The sequence below is a fragment of the Benincasa hispida genome, chromosome 5, assembly GCF_009727055.1.
Source record: "Benincasa hispida cultivar B227 chromosome 5, ASM972705v1, whole genome shotgun sequence".
Classification (NCBI taxonomy): domain Eukaryota; kingdom Viridiplantae; phylum Streptophyta; class Magnoliopsida; order Cucurbitales; family Cucurbitaceae; genus Benincasa; species Benincasa hispida.
In genome coordinates, this window is record NC_052353.1 from 9,384,781 (window position 1) to 9,403,694 (window position 18,914).

Consider the following 18,914-nt stretch of genomic DNA (forward strand, 5'->3'; position numbering starts at 1 on the left):
CTAAATAGTGCAAACTCTGAAAACAACATTTTAATGTTTTCATTATAACCATATTTTGAATTTTAAATTTTAAAATGCAGAATTATATTAAATAAATATAAAAATATTTAAAAATACAATATGTCATGTTATAAAACTCAATTCGTTTAAAAGAAAAGACAATATGTATTATGTAATATTACAAAATAATAATTATATAAATTGTCTTACATAAATTATATTCATAAATAAATTAATAATAGTTTATTATCAACTAAATATCGATGGGTAACTACAACTAGTTTTATGATTTATAAATATATAGTATCAAACATATTTTAAATAATTGTTTAAATAAAAATCCAATTACTAAATTTGCTACCAAACATATATTTGAAAACATGAAATACAACAATGTTTTAATTGAATTTCTTGTTTTAAAATTTTATTTTCAAATTATCTATCAAACATGCCTTTAATTTTCCCTTCTATCTTTATTTTTTATATTTACCAAGTAACTCTATCCGACTTCATTGATTTATTTTTCACAATTATCGAACAACTTAATTTTACAACTTTACAACCCGAACGTAAACCTACCATCTTCTCCAACGTATTAACTCCGCAGTACCCCTAAATTTGGAATTTAATAATTTATTAGTTGTGGGTTTTTCTTTTTTTTTTCTTCTTCTTTTTTTGTTTAATGTCGTCGTCCTCGTGTCACTTCGAGTAGGAAAAAAAAAAATCTGTGACGAGCGTTTTAGGGGCTTCTGCCACCAGCAAGTTCTCAGCCATAGCTCCATAACCAACTCTTCGCCCGTCAATTTCTTCCTTCCACCATCTTCCATTTCCTTCCTCCATACTCCAATCCCTCACTGCCTCCTCACCACTCGCTTCTCCGATTCCCCCAATAATGGCGTCAATTTTCTTCTCACCTGCTGTCTCCTCCGCTTCCGCCCTCCCAAGAGCTTCCTTCCGACCTCGCTCCGACCTGCATTTACAGCCCCGGTATGCTTCTTTCTTCCATTACTCCCACTTGAACACTTTACCGTCCAGTTTGTTGCATTAATTTTTGCGCGTTTTGCTCTTTATTGACTTCTGCCGCTCGTAATAGCGTAATACGCCTCGAGTGAAGTCCGAATCTGTTGGTAATTAGGGTCTCTTTTTTGTTATATCTCAGTTCGTGCCGGTTTGGAGTTAGATGCAGTTATGCAGATGCGGGAGTGGGGGATGAATATGCGCCAAATACTATTGATGTAGTTGCGGATGTTAGGAGTGAGAAGGTATGCTGTTGTTGGATGAAGATCGATTATCTCAGGCAATTGATTATTTATCATTTCTCTGTTTGTGTGGCTTATCTTAGTAGGTTGTGGTTTTAGGAGGTAGCGGATTTGTTGGTTCTGCTATATGTAAGGCGGCAGTATCCAAGGGCATCGAAGTTGTTGGTGTGAGCAGGTCTTGTAAATGGTGTTGTTTTTAATCTTTCTTTATGACTGATTTGAACATATGTTGTTTCATACGAACGTCATGTTGTGCAGGTCAGGTCGTCCAACCATTACGAGTTCATGGGTAGATCAAGTTACTTGGGTTCCAGGCAAGTTTCTTTGGCATGTCAGCACACCTTGGAATTCTTTTATCAACTGTATCATGATCATAAAAATTTAGGCAGTTAGTTAAATATAGAACATAGAATTATCTCGAATGAAAAGATGGAATAACTGCTTCATCAATGACCTACATGTTAAAAAGTTAGTTTTCCAATCTCTTGGTTTGGCTTTGAGAAGTGAGAAATTCTGTACTTACTGACGAAGGTTTATATGTCTGGAGATCATGGAGAAAGGGAAAATAATTGGCTCAAGGCAAAAATTTTAAGTGGAGATCTCTATTAGGGGGATTGGAGAGGAAGATTTGTAAAAATATCATGTTAACGATGATAATATTCTGATCTCAAACTTATGCACCTTTTGGATATAAAAGAAAGAAATAAGGGAATTTCCTGACGAACAAGCATAAGATCAAATGAGATTCAAAAGAACTTTCCCTCAGTTTGTTCTCTGGGGAAAGATTAAAAACTGTGAAGTCTCGTTTTGGTATCCACTCACCTATGTACAAAGTCTATCAATTAGAAATGTGAGACAAAATCAATCTCATGTTGTAATAAACTGGCAATGGTTAAAGAATTGCTTTGTTGGAAATCAACCAAATTTCACTTTGCCTGAACTTGCTAATTGGAGTTAAACGATATTCATAGTTCAGAATTATTGGCACATTCGCATGAACGCTGTAGATGCAAACAGTTATTTAGGAATGGTCATTGTGGAATGCACACACATAATTTGCTTTCCACAGTCATATACTGTCTACATTTTTATCGGTCTTTCTAGGCTGTTCGTAAGGAGCATGAGTGTGTGGGCTATTCACAAGGACGGTTTGATGCATTTTAGAAAGAAATAAGGGAATTTCCAATTTATACGTTTTGCCTCTCTCTCCACCTGAATTTTCTTTATGTTATCTATTGTCATTGGCGTGTTTATCACATATGGTATTCTGGATGAATTTAGGAAGTCTTGTAATTTGTGGCATTCACAGTATAGAAATAGGAACAACGTAGAAGCTTGTACCTGATTGCTATGAATGAACTATACTATATTCACTTTCGTTAAAGGAAGAAAAAACCTTCCCCTCTTCGTACATAAGGGTATTAACGACGCATTTTACATTATTCAGGAGATGTTTTCTACCTCAAGTGGGATGACGTACTTGTTGGGGCTACGGCAGTGGTCTCAACAATTGGAGGTTTTGGCAGTGAGGAACAGATGAAAAGAATTAATGGTGATGCCAATGTTGCGGCTGTTAATGCAGCATATGATTTTGGTAAGCAATTTTTCGATTGCACATTTTGATGAGTATCTCTCTGTCAGTAAGCTTTGTAAACTTAAAATTTCTGTTGCTCAGTTCAATTTTTGTGATTCTTTGATCAAGGGTACATTATTCGCTGCACTGTTCTGAATGTTCTTGTCTCTGGTAGGAATTCCCAAGTTTGTCTTAATATCAGTCTATGATTACAATCTACCTTCGTTTCTGCTTTCATCTTCATACTTCACTGGAAAAAGGCAAGCAGAATCCGAGGTCCTCTCCAAATTTCCAAGATCTGGTAATTTCCTACTCGTCTTGCAATATTTATGAGGGCCAAAATTTAGGGCCATTATTTTTGTTCATAAACCAAGCAGGTAGTATAGTAGAAAAATTATTTCACTTAGAAAAATCTCTATCATCAGTCAAACTTCTCGACTGATATCAAGCCATATTCTATTCAATTTGATCCATATTCTTCGTTGATTTGCAGGCGTTGTACTTAGACCTGCTTTCATATATGGAAAAAGGAGGGTAGATGGTTTTGAGATTCCCTTGGATTTGGTTGGAGAACCAGTTGAAAAGTTTCTGTCTGTCTTTGGAAACTTCATCAAACCTCTAAGTTCCATTCCTGCTTCCGACGTTTTTCTTGCTCCCCCCGTCAGCGTGGACGATTTAGCACTTGCTACCATCAATGCGATCACCGACGACGATGTCTTTGGTGTATTCACAGTTGAACAGATCAAGGAAGCTGCAGCAAAAGTGAGAGCGTGACGTAATCCTCTCTCAATTTCTGCTGAAGAAACACATCTAATGGTTTGGAAAATATCATAATCAAAATTAGCTTCTTTAGTCATAGTTATTTGAGGATCAACCTACTTTTATAGTACACTTAAAACATTCTTCTATATTGCTATAGTTTCATATATTGAAATATATCTTACCAGTATTATATTCTTTAGTATTATATATAATCTCTTACAGGGCTTGTGCACATACAGAAAATGTGGATTGGAATTTTTCGGAAGGACGGTTGGATGAATTTGTAAGAAAACAGAGCAACCAGCTCTGATGATGTATTGATAACGAAATATGATGATATAGTCTCAATTACAATAACCAGAAAAGGAAACAAGTATGCTACGATATCTGAGAAAGAAAGAAAATAAAAGACCAGCACATTCGAGAGAATTGGTGATCCTCTTCTCAAAAGGTCAGCCTTTACTCAAGATATCCCCTCTCCACAGGCTCCCATACTCATGGCCCCCCATTCTAGATCTCCTCACGGTTAACGTCCCTTGCCATATTTGTCTCTCGTATATTCTCTTTTACCCTTTTGATAGAATACCAAACTAGGAATGGAGTTTTATTGAATTCAAGAACTGAAAGAGCACATATACTGAAAGTAAAGATAGTTCTACCGCTTTCCTTCACAGACGAGAGGTTCCTCTCTGCCCTAACCACACAACTACGAAAATATTCATAAACCCACCCAGCTCTCTCCCCTTCCCTTTTAATATATCACAAATTCCCTAACTAACTAAGGGTCCCCAGTCGGGGTGGTCTCCATCTTCTCAACCGAAGCACATTCATCTTTTCTAAACTTTCCCATATTACCCTTACTCTTCCTCCTTTGATACTGAAATAATATTGGTGGTCTATCACCTTTCTCTTATTGGTGTAAAGTATCAGAGGCCTTACAGAATCAAACGTCTTATATTAATACTGTGGAGGTAGAAGTATTGATTCTTTGTTTTCAACATCCCTAACTTTTCACTATATTAAACGGTATGGATTGCATAAATTATATTGTGATTCTTGGAAGAAATAGACAAACATGTATGGTATAGACTAAGGTTAAATTGTTTCATCTTCTATGATTGAGTCTATTTAGAGTTAATCATTCAAACGTTTTAAACATTTAAGTTTGTTATTAAGGATCCGTTGAGAAAAAATGTTTATAAAAAATTCACTTTTATTTAAATACTTTTTAATAAAAGTTGATTAGAATACATTTATGGTTGTCAAACACTTAAATTTCTTCTAAAATAACTTATTCTTTTAAAATAAATACTTAAAGATGTATTTCAAACACATCTTAAGTAAAAAATAATGATGTGAAATATCTATCAAGCTTGATAGGAAGGTTAATATAGCATGTCAAAATAGAGAGTGACATAGTTTATAAAGGATAAATGTTGTTTCTACACTAACAATTGTATCATCTAGCCAACCTGAGCATAAGTAAACTAGTGAAATATGCTTCAGGTGTATGTTTCAAGATGTTTGAGGTTCGAATTTCTCATTGTTGTGTTGAAAAATGGTTGTATTATATAAATTCTAATTGTAAAATTTAAGGTTTTGTCTGGTAAAGATTTCATCTTAGTTTTTTGTTTTTAAAATTTCAGTTTGTTTTCTTTCAATTTCCATACTATGATTTTCACCATTCTCTTAAATTCTTAATCGAATTTAATCAAACTTTAAGAAATTTCTCTACAAGTGGAAAGAAGTTGGATGCAAATGGCATAGTTGGTTGGTACGACTTAGATTCAAATAGGCATTGCAAGCATTGTTGACTCTAAGCATGTAGTGGTCGAGTTGGGAAGGCAAAATACAAAAAACTTGAAGGCGTATTGATTAGGTGCATCTTATCCTATATTGTCATTTTTTAATATACAAAAAAAAATTATTTAAAAAAAAAATAAAAAAATATAGAAACTATCATGTGGCAAATTTTATTGGACACCTCTCTGGGTTGCACAGACATAGGTGCTAACACATAGAGTACCTAAGTATTTTTTGAACTTGAAGAAGGAGCACAATCCTTATTCGTTTGGGTCTTTCTCCTCACCCAATTTTATTTATAACATTGGGCTATCAAATTGTTGGGAAACTAGGATTAGACCAAAGTTTCTCTACAAGTGTGTTTTTAATTTATTATTATTGTGATTATTTTTGTTTTATTCTTTTTTTTTTGTTCAATTTGCAATTGTGCCTAACAGTTTCATCTATAAATGTATGCACATATGAAGGTTAAATTATTAAGAGAGGTTATAATGTAACAATTAATGTATGAGAAAAAAAAGAGTGTAATAATTTTAAATTTGTATTTAATAGTTGCCATAGGGGATATGTCAGGCTTTTGAATCTACATCTATTGTGATCAAAAGATAGTCATGATGGTCTCAATAAATAATTTTTTCATACAAATAATTGAATGAAAAAAAAAAAACAATCACAAAACTTTCGATTTTATAGATAATTTATGAAAATACTTAGGTGTGTTGCCGCGTTGGGTGCTACATTTGTTTTTGTGTAGTCTATGCGGTTGTCAAACTACAATTTGCTATGTGGTAAACTTCTTTTATTTTATTGTATCATCAAAGTGAACATAACTGAAATGACATTCGAGATGCGTTAGCGACCATGAGGTCCATGCTTTGAATCTTCAACCCCTATTTTTCTAAAAAATAGATTATAATGGGATAGATATAACTAAGGATGTATTCAAATATTGCTCGTACATTACTAGGTGAAGGAGGAATACATGTCAGTTATTATTGAATTAAGACAACTTGAACTAATTGAGTAGTATATACTTAAATTAGTCCTTCAAATTTTACTTTTATGTTCAAAGCTTCTGATATATATAATCGAACCAACCCATTCTATTAGTTTGGTTTGACTTTTAGTATTAAATTGGATTTATAGTTTGTCTTCGGAGTAAACAACAAATTATTGGTTCATAACGATTTTTTATTAAAAAAACAAGTAAAAAATTGAACCAAACCCAACAAAGGGTAAATATATTTCATTAAAAATAAATTATAACCCTAGGTCCCTTTTAGCATTTTACTTGTTATTATTTAGAAAAAAAAATGGTAATAAAAGAAATAAACATGTTCAATTTTAATTTTTAAAAAAGCAAATAAAAACTTAATTAAAAACAAAAGTAAAAATTAAAATTAAAAATGAGAAGAAAAAAAAATGAAAAATTAACCTAAAATCGAGAATCAAAACAATAATAAACTAAATCGAATAGAAACATATTTATTGATTTTGTCCTTTATTTGAATATCAGACTAGTTTCATCTTTATAAAATTAATAAATTCAATTTGATTTTAAATTGGCCTCTTAAACGAAAAAATCGAATTGACCACTAAGAATCCTCCCATCCCCTCTATACTAACTAAATAAATAATCATGTACATTTCATTCAAGGCTCTGTCTCTCTAGATAAGGAAAAACCAATTAAACAATTATAAAAAGAAAAAATTTGTGTGGGGCCTGGTCTATATTGACGAAACGACACCGTTCGTGTAACGTTATCCTCGTGGAACTTCGGGCCCAAGCAAACTTTACTTTCGAGTTTCAAGTCGCAATCAAAAGTGGACTCAGCCGAGTCCACGAGTCAGAATCGGTTGGTAGGTGTCCGCTCGAACGGCGTCGTTTCATCTCCAATCTCCCTCTTTCTCAACGCTCTTCTCCTCTTTTCCTGAAACCGCCTCCGAAGACCTAGATTCCCTTTTTTCATCTTCTTCGTCCTCCATCTCTATGTCTCCTACTCAGAGTTTATGTAATTACTCTCTCAATTTCTGATTCTCCTCATTCGATTTGCTCGTCTTTGTATTTTTCTCTTTTCAATTTGAGTTTTTTTTTGCGACTTTGAGGTATTTATGTCGATTTTATATGTTCTCTTTCCTGCTCACGCGATTATGTTTTTGGAAATCGTGTACTGTATCTTTGATCTATTGATGTTGTTGCAGTTTGAAATATGGATAGTATGTGTATTTGATCTGTGGAATATTTTATCTAATTGCTTTCGGTTTCTTTTATGTTGAAGGATTTCATTGGTATGTTAGCTGCTTGGGTATAATTGGATTGATTTGGTAGCTGCAGAGAATGGGGAAAAGGAGCGGCTTGTACAGAATGACCGCTGACTGCAGACAACGGTATTTTCTGCTCGGATCTTGTTTTATTACCTTCAGATCAGACCATTGTAGTTTAGAAATGTTTAGAAATGTTATGTTTAAGTCGTTCTCCTGCTTTCTCTTTTGTTTGATAAATGATAAGAAGCAAGGTTCGTTGATAATCGTATTCTAAGGCTAAAAGCCCCTATAAAGCTTAGAACTAGAGGCTCGATAGGAGGCCATGAAAAATTAACTTCAGTCCAAGATTGTCCATTATCATTCTTTTCCATTTTTTTTATTAATCTTTTCCCCATAATAATAATAATAATTATTATTATTATTATTTCTTCTTGGATAAGGAACTTGAATACATTAAGCTGTTGAAAGTAGAACTAGTTGATCATAGTTGTTCTTCATCGTTTTGTTCTTTTTTTTGTTTTCACCTCAATGGTTCCTCGATACATGCTTTTGATTTAATATTATTGTTATTTTTAAAATTTGATTTTTCCTTTGCATTTCGTCCTTTTATGTGATCACTTAGTTGGATAAATCCCTTATTATGTTGGTCATATGATACATATATATTTTTTATTTATTCCTTCCTTATGAAAACAAAACCTATCATTGGGGTTGACATGTGCGTCTATGCCTTGAGTTGGTTCCTTTTTCTTGATACAAATGTGGTTTATAAGATTAGTTGGGGTGTGCACAATGAAAGCGGTTGGAATCACTTTTAGTGGGTTTTTTGAGGGTTTGGTTCTAGTATGCCTTTGTATTCTGTTTCTTAAAAAAAAAAGGGTATCGTCCCACAAAATTCAGCAACCACAGAGAAACTAATCAAACAATTAGAACATATCGTACAATTTTGATAATGATGATTTTGAACGTCTCAATATGAGTAGCAGAATAGCATAGCAATAGCTCCAATCAGATGATTTCGTTGATGGACAAAGCCGAGCCTCAATCACAAGATCTTATTGATTGAAGGTTGATTCGAGTCCCTTTGGCTTCTGGCCTACAGTGTAACCTAAACATTATAGAAACTCATAATCACAATCCCCACAAGAAATTGTCTCACAAAATTCAACCACAACAGAAGAACTAATCAAACGATCAAAACATAACGTACAATTCTCACTTCAATAAATTTCCCATAGTTGGAAGCCTTTCTAGTGGAGGTTCGATCCCGATTCTCCCTTCTTTGCCTATGGAAATGTCGAGCACTAAATCTTAGCCAAACACGTTTTTCTCTCTTTTGTGCGGCCATATTAAGCAACTCAGCAAATTTAGAATGTAGTAAGCTCCAGAATTCTCAGTCATAAATCAATAACTTCATACATGAAACTCAAAGCTAAAAATTGGAGCACAATGGTGGCTTGGAACTGACCGGGGTAGATTTTATTTTGTGGCCGAGCTTGTACTCGCTGCTGATTAAGCGCTACATAACAAAAGATCAAAGTGGATTGGATTATGGAGATCGATTGAACCTTACAATTGTTAAGAACAAAAAACTATGATCAATTAAAAGCTTATTATCGTTAAAAAACATAAAATATTATAAATGTAATAAATGTATAAATATAGTTATATAACAATGATATATTATTTGATTAAATTTTAAGAAGTAGATTTCTATATAATAGAAACCATATTGTTAACAATATGACAAATATTTCTAAAAAAGAAGACAAATGAAAATGATGTGTGAAAAATCGGAAAAAGGAAAAGATAATACATAAAAGGGAATCTGAGAACAACAGAAGATAAATTTTGAAATTCAAATTTGATTGGGGAGAAAATTCAGGAATGGTATTTGATTTAAAGCTGCTAACACAAGATGCAATTACACTATATATGTTCGTGGTGATGAGTGCATTTTCAGAATTCATTGAGGGCAATTTCAGAATATGGGAAGATGCATGTGTTCGAGAGCTGGTTTGCTAAAAATCTGAAAGATTCTGGGTTTTGCCATATTTCCTAATGAGACCTTAAAAGTTGCTATATACTCAAATTTTTTTCCTCTTTAGCTCTTATAACCTCTCTTCTATTTTGGCCAATTGGAGAAATCTCTTTTGTAATTTCATACATAAATGAAATTTGTTTCTTATAATAAAATTAAATAGCTAACAATTCTCCTCCGGGCCATATACATATAAAGATATGTAGCTTAAAGAAAGCCCATTACTGAGTAGTCAGAGAAGAAACAAACCATTCACAAACCTTGGTGCCACATTTATACATAAGACACAGAGGTTGTACAGAATGACAGAAATATGAGGCCTTTTAATTTGTGTCAAAATGAGATCACCCGATCTTTTGGTTTAAGATGGTCTAAGAGTGCCATGAATTTCTGAATGGTTTGTAGTAGACTAGATTAATTGAAATGGTCAATAATAGTGGGAAGTATTTCGTTTGTTTTGTTTTCCTATTAAATCATAGGAAACAACCAGACTTTGACTCTGATAAGAAGGAAATACTGCAAAAAGGTAAAAGGTTGAAGAGAGATTGCCTTAACCATACCAATTGGATTACGTAAGATTCTCCCAATGGTGCTAATAAGAAAAGAATTATATTTACAATAGAACTCTTTTGAGAGCACCAAAGTGTCGTACAAGGAACAGGCACCCCTACAAAGATGGTGAAAAGCTATATTCTTTGTTTTCATTGAAGCATCTAAATAAAGTCTCTGATGGATAAGACCTCACTTTTGTTTTATATAGTGGCCTACCACTAATTGAGTCAAGCCTTGGATGATCGAAAGGGGAGCACACTACGGAACATTGGAAGTATTCGAACGACCAGCATCATAGAAATTGAGGGTAAGAGCAATACATGAAGAGGTGGTCTTGAGATCATGTACTTCCAGGACAGAGAGGGCAACAGTTAGGTGAAGTATAACAATGGGGGGTTCCTTCTTTTGCTAATGTTTCTTAGAGCATTAATCAAAGGAGAGATTTCATTCATCCCAAAAGGGATAGAGATCTTTGTGCCTCTTGGTTCCCACACTTCTTTGTACTTGATCTTGACTTGTATATCTTTATAATTGCTTATGAATTATGATGAGTTATTACGATACAGATTTGAAAGTGGTAAAGAAGTTTTTTTTTGCTCTATTGTCCAAACTATTTACTTAAAGCTGTGGATCTTATTTTGTTTTCGAACCATATTTAGATTGGACAGATGGCACTCCAATGTCCAATTTTGTTAGATCTGTGGAAGGCTGGATCTTGAATCTATTATTCATTTTCTGGACTTGTTGAATGGTGAATGAGCAGAACAGAAGTGAACAGATACAGAAATCAGTTGTGTATTTGTGAAGAGAACAGAAGAATATGTGTGGAACTCGATTGTTGTAAATACCAGTGAACTGGACAGATCAAATCAGATGGTAGATATGATTGTACCAGAAACAGGAGAATAGAGTTCTTTGTTGATATTTCATCGATGTGCACTGAGTTGGAAGCTTGATTATATTCCATGAACCAGGCATTTGTGAAGCCAAGGAGCTGTCAAATTGGTTCTCTAATGGTTCTTATAGAACAGTATCTCTCCACTCATTTGTTTACTACGGAGGGCTTTGAAGACCATGTTAATTGTTTTATGACAAATTTATTGCATTGGGGAAGCACGAATCCATTGACAAACTAAAAACTGATGCTGGTATTCTGGCTTATTGTTAAGGAGCTATGAAGACAGTGATACCCTTCAATTGAATATTATTCAAACTGCCCCATTTGCTGGAACTCACTTTATATTGACATTGGGATTTCTGGTCCAGGGAAGAATGTTTGATATGATGAAAGATTGTTTTTGTGCTGAACTATTTTTGTACCCTTATTGCTACTTTGCATGCTCCTCTTTCAGTTTTTCTCTTTTCCTCAAGCCTGCTCAAAGAAATGTTAAAAGTGAGATTTTTCTCGACTTTTACAGGACGCAGAAAAGTTGTATGTTGTGGACTTTCCGTTCCTGCAATAAGTTCATTTTGCTATGAACTCATGTGATACAGAATACCTTGAAAAACACTAGGAATAATTTCAATGATATCTTGTATCTGTGTCATGTTAACATATTTTCATTAGTTCTGTAGTCTGATTTTATATTTTCTTTTGTTAGTCATCTGTCTTTCTCCCCCAAATAATTTATTATCTGGAAGTGCTAAAATGTGCCAAATAATTTTCTATAAGATATTGATGCTCATCATTGGAGCATTATTGTAATTTTTCAGACCAAGAACAAAAATCTGCAAGTTAATAAATTGAAAGTTGAACAACTAAATTTGTTTTGCAGGGTTTTTGAATTTTCTCAATTGCATGGCTTATCTAACCCCTGGATAGTGAAGAAGAGATTTGTAAATATTCTAATAGTTGATCTTTAGGATATAGTTTGTAGATAAGGATTGTTCTTGTAGATGAATATGGAAACAGAGTTAACTAAGGTTCTGCATAATGGCCAAAAGATTGTTGTGGGTTTGAAGAGGAAAAGGGAAAATCAAGGCACGGCACATGCTGGAGCTGGCTACAAGGCATTTTTGTCCAAGTTGACCTCATCTAGGAATAGACATGCCAAGTCCAAGAGACTCGATGACTGTGAAGTCAGTTGTGGGCCAAACTCAAGGAGATCTTTTCTTAGAAACTATAAAAATTTTAGCAGAAGTGGACTTCCCCAGAGGTTTTTATATTACGAAGATGGGGATTGGGTAGATTACCCTCAGATAACTGTCAAGTTGATTAGGGAACAGTTTCAGATTAAAAATGCGGCAATTGAAGTTGAATTTAATGGTCGTCATTTGCTGCTAGATGCTTTGTATATGATCCAAGTGGAACTGAAAACAGCTATTCAGCAGCACATTGCCTGGATTGATGACAATGGTCGATGTTTCTTTCCAGAATTTTATTCGGGTGACAATGTGATGCATCAGTTCCACCAGTATGGACTGGAAGATGCTTCTGCTGTTGGATTATCAGACCATGAAGGAATGAGAGAGATCAATTTGCATCTTGAAATTGGATTAACTGAAGCAAATATTTCTCAATCAGAAGAGTATATTGAAGAGTCAAATAGAGATACCAAGATATCTAATATCAAAACAAAAACTTATGATAATGGTGGGGATTGGGAAGGCAGTGAAACTAGAAGTCAGAAACCAGCTGCTGAAACGCAGGAGGCTGTTGGAGGAATAAAAGAGATTGATTGTTATACAACGTCTCAAATTGAATCAATTCATTCAACTGTGAATTCGGATGATGTAAAAAATATGTTCTTAATGAGCATGGAATCTATTAAGAACGTTGAAATACTCGAGGTCAAACGTTGGTCTAGTCCTTTAATGCAGGATAGACTGGATCTGTTTCAAAAACAAATAGAGATAACCAAGAAGAGTCGTGGGAATGCCAATGTTCAGTATGGTTGGCTAGCTCTGAATAAGGATGTTTTATCTGGTAGAATGCCATATGGGGTAGGTCATTCTGGACCGAAGCTTGCATCCTCATATAGTGTTCATCTTTCACCTTCAAGCTGCGCAAATCTTAGGTATGCATTTCATCTTTCGTCAGTTCAATAGTATATGGAATTTAATGGGGGTTTACTGCGAGATCAGATAATAGGCTAATAGCTACCTTATAATGATATATCTTTTCATGTTTTTTATGAAATGGACCTCTAAACCTGGAAAAGAATGCTCTGAATAAACCCACACCTCATGTTAAAAAAATCACCTCCTCCATTTTCTTTTTCGTGATATGATCTTAAGAAAGAAAAAAAATCATATTATGGTCATCATGATACTGAAAGTTGAAACAGTATAATGGACAAATGTAGTATGTTATTTTTAGCTTTTAGGTGTATGGATAACTCTTTTGTTCTACTTTATTACTGGAGATTGACTTCTGCACTGGTTTAGTGCAAGCTATTGCGATGATGATGAAAAAGGGGTTAGATACATAGCGTTCTGTCATGTCATATTGGGAAATGTGGAAGTTGTCGCTCCTGGATGTGAACCATATCATCCCAGCTCTGTAAACTTTGACAGTGGAGTAGATGACCTTCATAATCCAAGTCAATATTTAGTTTGGAATGTGAATATGAAAAGCCACATTTTTCCAGAGTATGTTGTAAGTTTCAAGATATCATCAAGTCCTCTTGAACGTGGTAAGTTCTCTTTTGGTTGCCATTGTACATTTCTTGTATATGGGATCATAGTGTTTTTTTTTTTTTTTTTAAAAAAAAAAAAAAAAATTTAATCTTTCATGGCTCACGTATCTTGATGAAAGTTGGAACTGATCAGGATGCGTGAATGACACTCTTTTTATTTTATTTTATTTTTAAATAATGATTATTTATATACTACTTTATTTTCCCCTCAATTCTCTCTCTCCCCACTTTTTTTTTTTTTTGTTGGGGGGGCTGGTGGAGATATAAGTTACCATTCTAATATATATATAATTTTTTGGAATTGATTCTGAAGGGCTGCAGGACCAGTTGCAGATAAATTGCTCATCGATTGAATCAGTAAGCCATTTCTTATGGGCTCTAATATTATGTTCTATATGGGATTTTCTGAGGTTTTAATTTTATAATAATCAGGGAATTCTTGTCAGTGGTCTCATTGCCACTCTTTTTTAGGTGTGGGCTTGTGTATGCATGTTTGTGAAAGCTGTTATTTATTCAATGAGTTGAGCTTAATTTTGGGCCAACATAGATTTCCTAAGGTTGCCTCCAATCTCGTCCAACCAAAGCTTTTATTCCTGTGCATAGTTAAGCTAATTTGTTTTTGTTTTTTCCCTGACCACCTTTAAGATTGTTTGCATTCACAATTCCTAGTTTGATGACTGGCTGGAATCAGTTTTCTTTCCGACTCATTAAACAAGTTTTTATTACTTCAATATTTGGATGACCTGCCTTTAAGGATTCATTGAATGTAATGGTTCTAACTCTTAGGTGGCTTCACTAGCCAATTTGTTTTTTCCTTTTAATTATTGTAGGATTAGAATGCTCTGTAATTATTTCAACTGGCACATTACATAGCATACTGGGCAGGCCAGATTACTGGGTTCTTTATAGGAAGATCACGGAAACAATCTTGTTTCATCGATGCCCTTAGAGTTAAAACTGTGAGCAAACTTTTTTCAGACCTTCGGATGCTGTCAGGTTTCGTGCAACAAATCATAAATTTGGAGTCCTTATGCGGTCACAGGTTCAGAAGAAATGTAAAAGTTCTTTTAGTTGAGCAATAAAAGCTATTGGGAGTATGGATGGGGAAGAATCAAAGAACATTATGGGGAAGGATGGGAACTGGGAAGAAAATTTTTATTTGCAAAGTATCATTGCTCTTGCTGGTGCTCCCCCCATTTCTTTGCAAATTATCAAATAGAGATTTTTTTTTCTTTGTTCTTTTTTTTCCCCCAAGCATAATTTTCTACTGTATCAATACAAAGTGTCCCCGCAACGCCCCCCCCCCCCCNCCCCCAATTCCGCAAAGAAGGGAGTTTTGCATAAGAGTTAAAAGAAATCCTCTTAGACCTTAGAAGATGTACATGTGAATAGTAAAGGAAGTTTGGGACTCTCAAATTTTTAAAGCTAGATTGTTCATTTTCTCCTTTCATCTTAATATTGAGGGAAGCCATTTACTTTTAGGAGGAGGATTGTGTGTCTTCGCCAGCTCCTGAAAAGAGATGCTCGGAAAAGGTTGACCATGGATCTAGCTCTCTGAAGATTCCAAAGTCCCCCTGGATGCCCTTCTCAATGTTGTTTAATGCCATTTCAGAAGACGTTTCTGTCAATCAAATGAAATTGGTGTATGGTAATTATGGGTTATTTAGAGTAAGTGAAAGTGTCTATAAGTGCTTTTCTGTAATTTTATTTGTTTATAGATAATCTTGATATATATATATATATATATATATTTTTTTTTTGGTACTGTAATAGGAAAAGAAGATCAGTAGGGACGAATTCATAAGAAGGTTGAGGTCCATTGTTGGGGATCGGCTACTGAGGTCTACACTAATGAGTCTTCAGTGCAAGGTATGTGTATGTTATACGTCTGATTGGTATTGCTAAGTTCTTGTATGGTGTAGAGAGTTCAGAGACTGGCTTTTGAATATGGATCATTTGCACATGGTCAACATTATAGTTTACAAATTTCTTTTCCTCGAGTGTGTATTTGTTTGATTAGAAGGATAGGAAATGTACTCAATAGGGTTGTTATAAAAGCTAAAATAAAGGCTACAATTTACAAAAGCGTTCCTTATCTTCCCCACCAAAAATACACATACCAGACAGCACTGGTAAATGGGCAGATTTTTATTTTTTATTTTTATATTTTTGATAAGGAGCAATTTCATTGATAGTATGAAATTACAAAAGGAGAGAATCCTGTCTTGTGTATTACAAAAGACTTCTGCGATTATGCTAAGTTTAGATTTTAAGGCATGTACAAAATTTATCCAGTTTCATCAAAGCTGCATGAATTTGCAGCGGTTAATTCATATCTTAAATGAATTTAGCGTCAACTTTGGGAACTACATCCATCCCCTTTATACATCTATTAGAAGAGGAAGGATAGTGAATCCTGTCTCTGTAATTGAAGTTGAGTCCAAAATGGATGTATTGAAAGTGAAGCATGGTGAGAATTAGCATTTCTCTGTCGTCTGAGAAACAGTTGAAAGGTTGAGAGTTGAGCTAACTCTTTAATCTCACATCCAACCATAAGAAGTCCCTGAATCACTTCAAAAAAGTGATACTTGATGAAGTTCCTATTATGCATCTTTGTCCTGTTCAGTGCTCTATACTCATATCCCGCCGTGGGGCTGATTTTTGTAAGGAATCAGATCTTAAGAATGCCGTCGTTTACTCTTCATTCTTGTTGAGGTTTCTCATGAAATTTTAGTCTTGCAAATGTTTCAGTATCACAGTCTAGCACTTATTTCTCATTTTAAATTCGCCGGAAATTTATGAAATTTCTCTCAACTTCAATGGGCAAAAATGTGTTTACCCTTAAAACGAACAATCTCTTCTAGGTGTTTGAAGGTCATACTTCCACACAGGAAATGTTTTGGTAGCAGTTTGCTAGAATCTTCTTGTTTATGGTGTTTAGGTTGTTGAGAGGAACAATAAATTCCATAGGAGAAAAACCTTCCCATTGAGCGTGTGTGTGTTGCCACCTACCACAGGGCATATTTTCTTATAATACTTGTAAAGATTTTGAATCTTCTGTAGGTTGGGGATGGGTTATTCTCTCCCTCATTTTTAATTTTTTGTACAGTTAAATCTTTAATACGGGAAAAAAAATTGCAAGCAAGTATGATCTTTTAAAACAGAATCAATATTGTAACCGTTATCAAACAGACCAATAAATGATAATTGTTGAATAGACATGTTTTCTTTTTTAACCTTGAATTAAAATGTACTGTACTGGGACATTGACATTTTAAATTCTCACAATATGGAAATAAGCACGTATTTTCACGAAACATACCAACACATTCCGACCACTGTCACATTTATGTATGGATTTTATAATGGACGATGGTTTGCAAATTAAGTAATCTCTTCTTGTTTCAGCTACCTGCAAAGTCTCCATGTACTTTCAAAGTTCCGAAGGAGAAAGAATGTTGAGGCTGTTGGTAAGAGTCTGTATTTAGGTGCTTTCCGTCACGGGGGTTGCTAATGTACATGGTGTCTTACTGTTATTTTGCCTTTGAATTTGTCGACCTGATTTGTGACATCTCGATATAGGCTTATATGAAACAGTTACTATTTCCAATGTACCTCAGTTAATTGCTTATTTATGTATACTCAGTCAATTGCTTCAATTCTTATATTATCGTTTGTTTTACAATTTTCTCCCTTTCATTTCTGTCCACAATGTGCTATTAACTTATGTTTCAAACTTTCTTCCATTCATCAATGGTCCATATTGGATATAATCACGATCAAGTTTCACAGAGGATTTGAAAATTGAGATTAAGATTATTCTTTAAGCAGTTATTCGCACGTGTAGGTTTAGATATCGATTCTTGATCGATTCTTGGTGTCGGTGTCTTTCACCAAACAATTTAGCTGATGTGTTCACTGGTTGAAGTATGTAGTCTGGCTGTGCTTAAGAATTCTGCACTGTTACCAATTTTTTTATTTTACTCTATTTGTCGTTTGTGAGCGAATTGGAAACTGTTCAAACTTTTTGCTGGTAAACTTGCAAGTGCTTTATTTTTCTTTTTTTCTCTAGTACGAATACCATTACTATTCACATGTTATGTGTATATTTGGCTCTGCTAGGTCAACGTCCTTGAATTATCAGACCCCTTTTAGCTCTGCTCAGTGGGTTTGATAAAGAAAAGGCAACGTTTGAACTTTAAAGGTCAATTGGAAAAAGCCGATCTGTCATAACTTTTCCAATTTACTTTCTTTTTAACATCTCACCTCTTTTACCCGTCGGTTTTATCTCAATTTCTTACTCAAAAGTTGAATTCTTGTTGCATATTTCTATTTTGTAGAGACAGAATGAACGTAAATTCTTGGACCATTTCGGCCATGGTAAGAGGCTTTTAAGTACTCGAATTCTTCTTGCATATTTCTTTTCTGTAACTGCAGATTGAGCATAAATTTTTGGATCCGTTTGGCTCTGGTAAGAAGTTTATCATAGGTACGAAGTTATCGGTTTACTTTTCCCATATAATATATATATGCCCCCACATGGAGCATGATATAGTTTCATTTATGACCTTTCACTATCAATCTCAAACAGGATAAACTATCTAGTTAGAGCCTTGACAATTGAAGGATTTCTTGTTATCCTAGTTCTTAGGGATATGAAGGGAATTGAAAGACAAAATATATCTTTAGAAAGTGTTTGTTGGGGAAACAAGTTAGTTGTTTCATTTTTAGCACAAATTGCGCTAAAGTTGAAATTTTGTGTAAGAATTGAAGAGGAACTTACTCTGAACCAACCAAATATTGACTAGAAGGTAATAACATATGGATCAAGGGACTTGGCTTGAAAGACTTTAGGTATTTGTGGATTACTTGGAAGTTTCCTAAAGGCTTAGTTTGTTATGAATTATTTTGAGAAATAGAGGATCACCGTCCCTTGTGTACATGGGTTAGATTGGGATGAGTTGGGGGAATTTTTTGGACCAACTTGAAAATTTGGGTTGGTCAAGTTGGTTACCCAGAAT

The 18,914-nt window shown here is 34.3% G+C and overlaps 2 protein-coding genes across 3 annotated transcripts; both read left to right on the forward strand.

Annotated features, from left to right (window-relative positions):
* The first annotated feature begins 681 nt into the window (after positions 1-681).
* Positions 682-3,799, forward strand: LOC120077488 (uncharacterized protein At1g32220, chloroplastic). The gene is made up of 7 exons (XM_039031386.1): positions 682-987; positions 1,160-1,262; positions 1,346-1,434; positions 1,518-1,573; positions 2,707-2,853; positions 3,008-3,133; positions 3,326-3,799. Exons 1-7 carry the CDS (start codon positions 893-895, stop codon positions 3,604-3,606), a joined length of 897 nt encoding a protein of 298 aa, XP_038887314.1. The 5' UTR covers positions 682-892; the 3' UTR covers positions 3,607-3,799.
* A 3,449-nt stretch (positions 3,800-7,248) lies between these two features.
* On the forward strand, positions 7,249-17,558 carry LOC120077812 (inactive poly [ADP-ribose] polymerase RCD1). 2 transcript variants are annotated; one of them, XM_039031872.1, is made up of 8 exons: positions 7,249-7,409; positions 7,677-7,785; positions 12,031-13,272; positions 13,643-13,890; positions 14,207-14,250; positions 15,376-15,561; positions 15,667-15,762; positions 17,302-17,558. In XM_039031872.1, the coding sequence occupies exons 3-8, from the start codon at positions 12,152-12,154 to the stop codon at positions 17,353-17,355; spliced, it is 1,749 nt and encodes a 582-aa protein (XP_038887800.1). In that variant the 5' UTR covers positions 7,249-7,409; positions 7,677-7,785; positions 12,031-12,151; the 3' UTR covers positions 17,356-17,558. The 2 variants fall into 2 exon arrangements, with proteins under 2 accessions (XP_038887800.1, XP_038887802.1); XM_039031874.1 differs by having other exon boundaries at positions 7,255-7,503.
* Positions 17,559-18,914: the final 1,356 nt, after the last annotated feature.

Bases quoted from the DNA above. Each gene is read 5' to 3' on its own strand.
- LOC120077488 (XM_039031386.1), top strand. From the start codon at position 893: ATGGCGTCAATTTTCTTCTCACCTGCTGTCTCCTCCGCTTCCGCCCTC. The intron at 1,435-1,517 runs GTCTTGTAAATG...CATGTTGTGCAG, and splicing joins GAAGTTGTTGGTGTGAGCAG to GTCAGGTCGTCCAACCATTA. The intron at 2,854-3,007 runs GTAAGCAATTTT...TGTCTCTGGTAG, and splicing joins TAATGCAGCATATGATTTTG to GAATTCCCAAGTTTGTCTTA.
- LOC120077812 (XM_039031872.1), top strand. From the start codon at position 12,152: ATGAATATGGAAACAGAGTTAACTAAGGTTCTGCATAATGGCCAAAAG. The intron at 13,891-14,206 runs GTAAGTTCTCTT...TTGATTCTGAAG, and splicing joins ATCAAGTCCTCTTGAACGTG to GGCTGCAGGACCAGTTGCAG. The intron at 15,763-17,301 runs GTATGTGTATGT...TTCTTGTTTCAG, and splicing joins TAATGAGTCTTCAGTGCAAG to CTACCTGCAAAGTCTCCATG.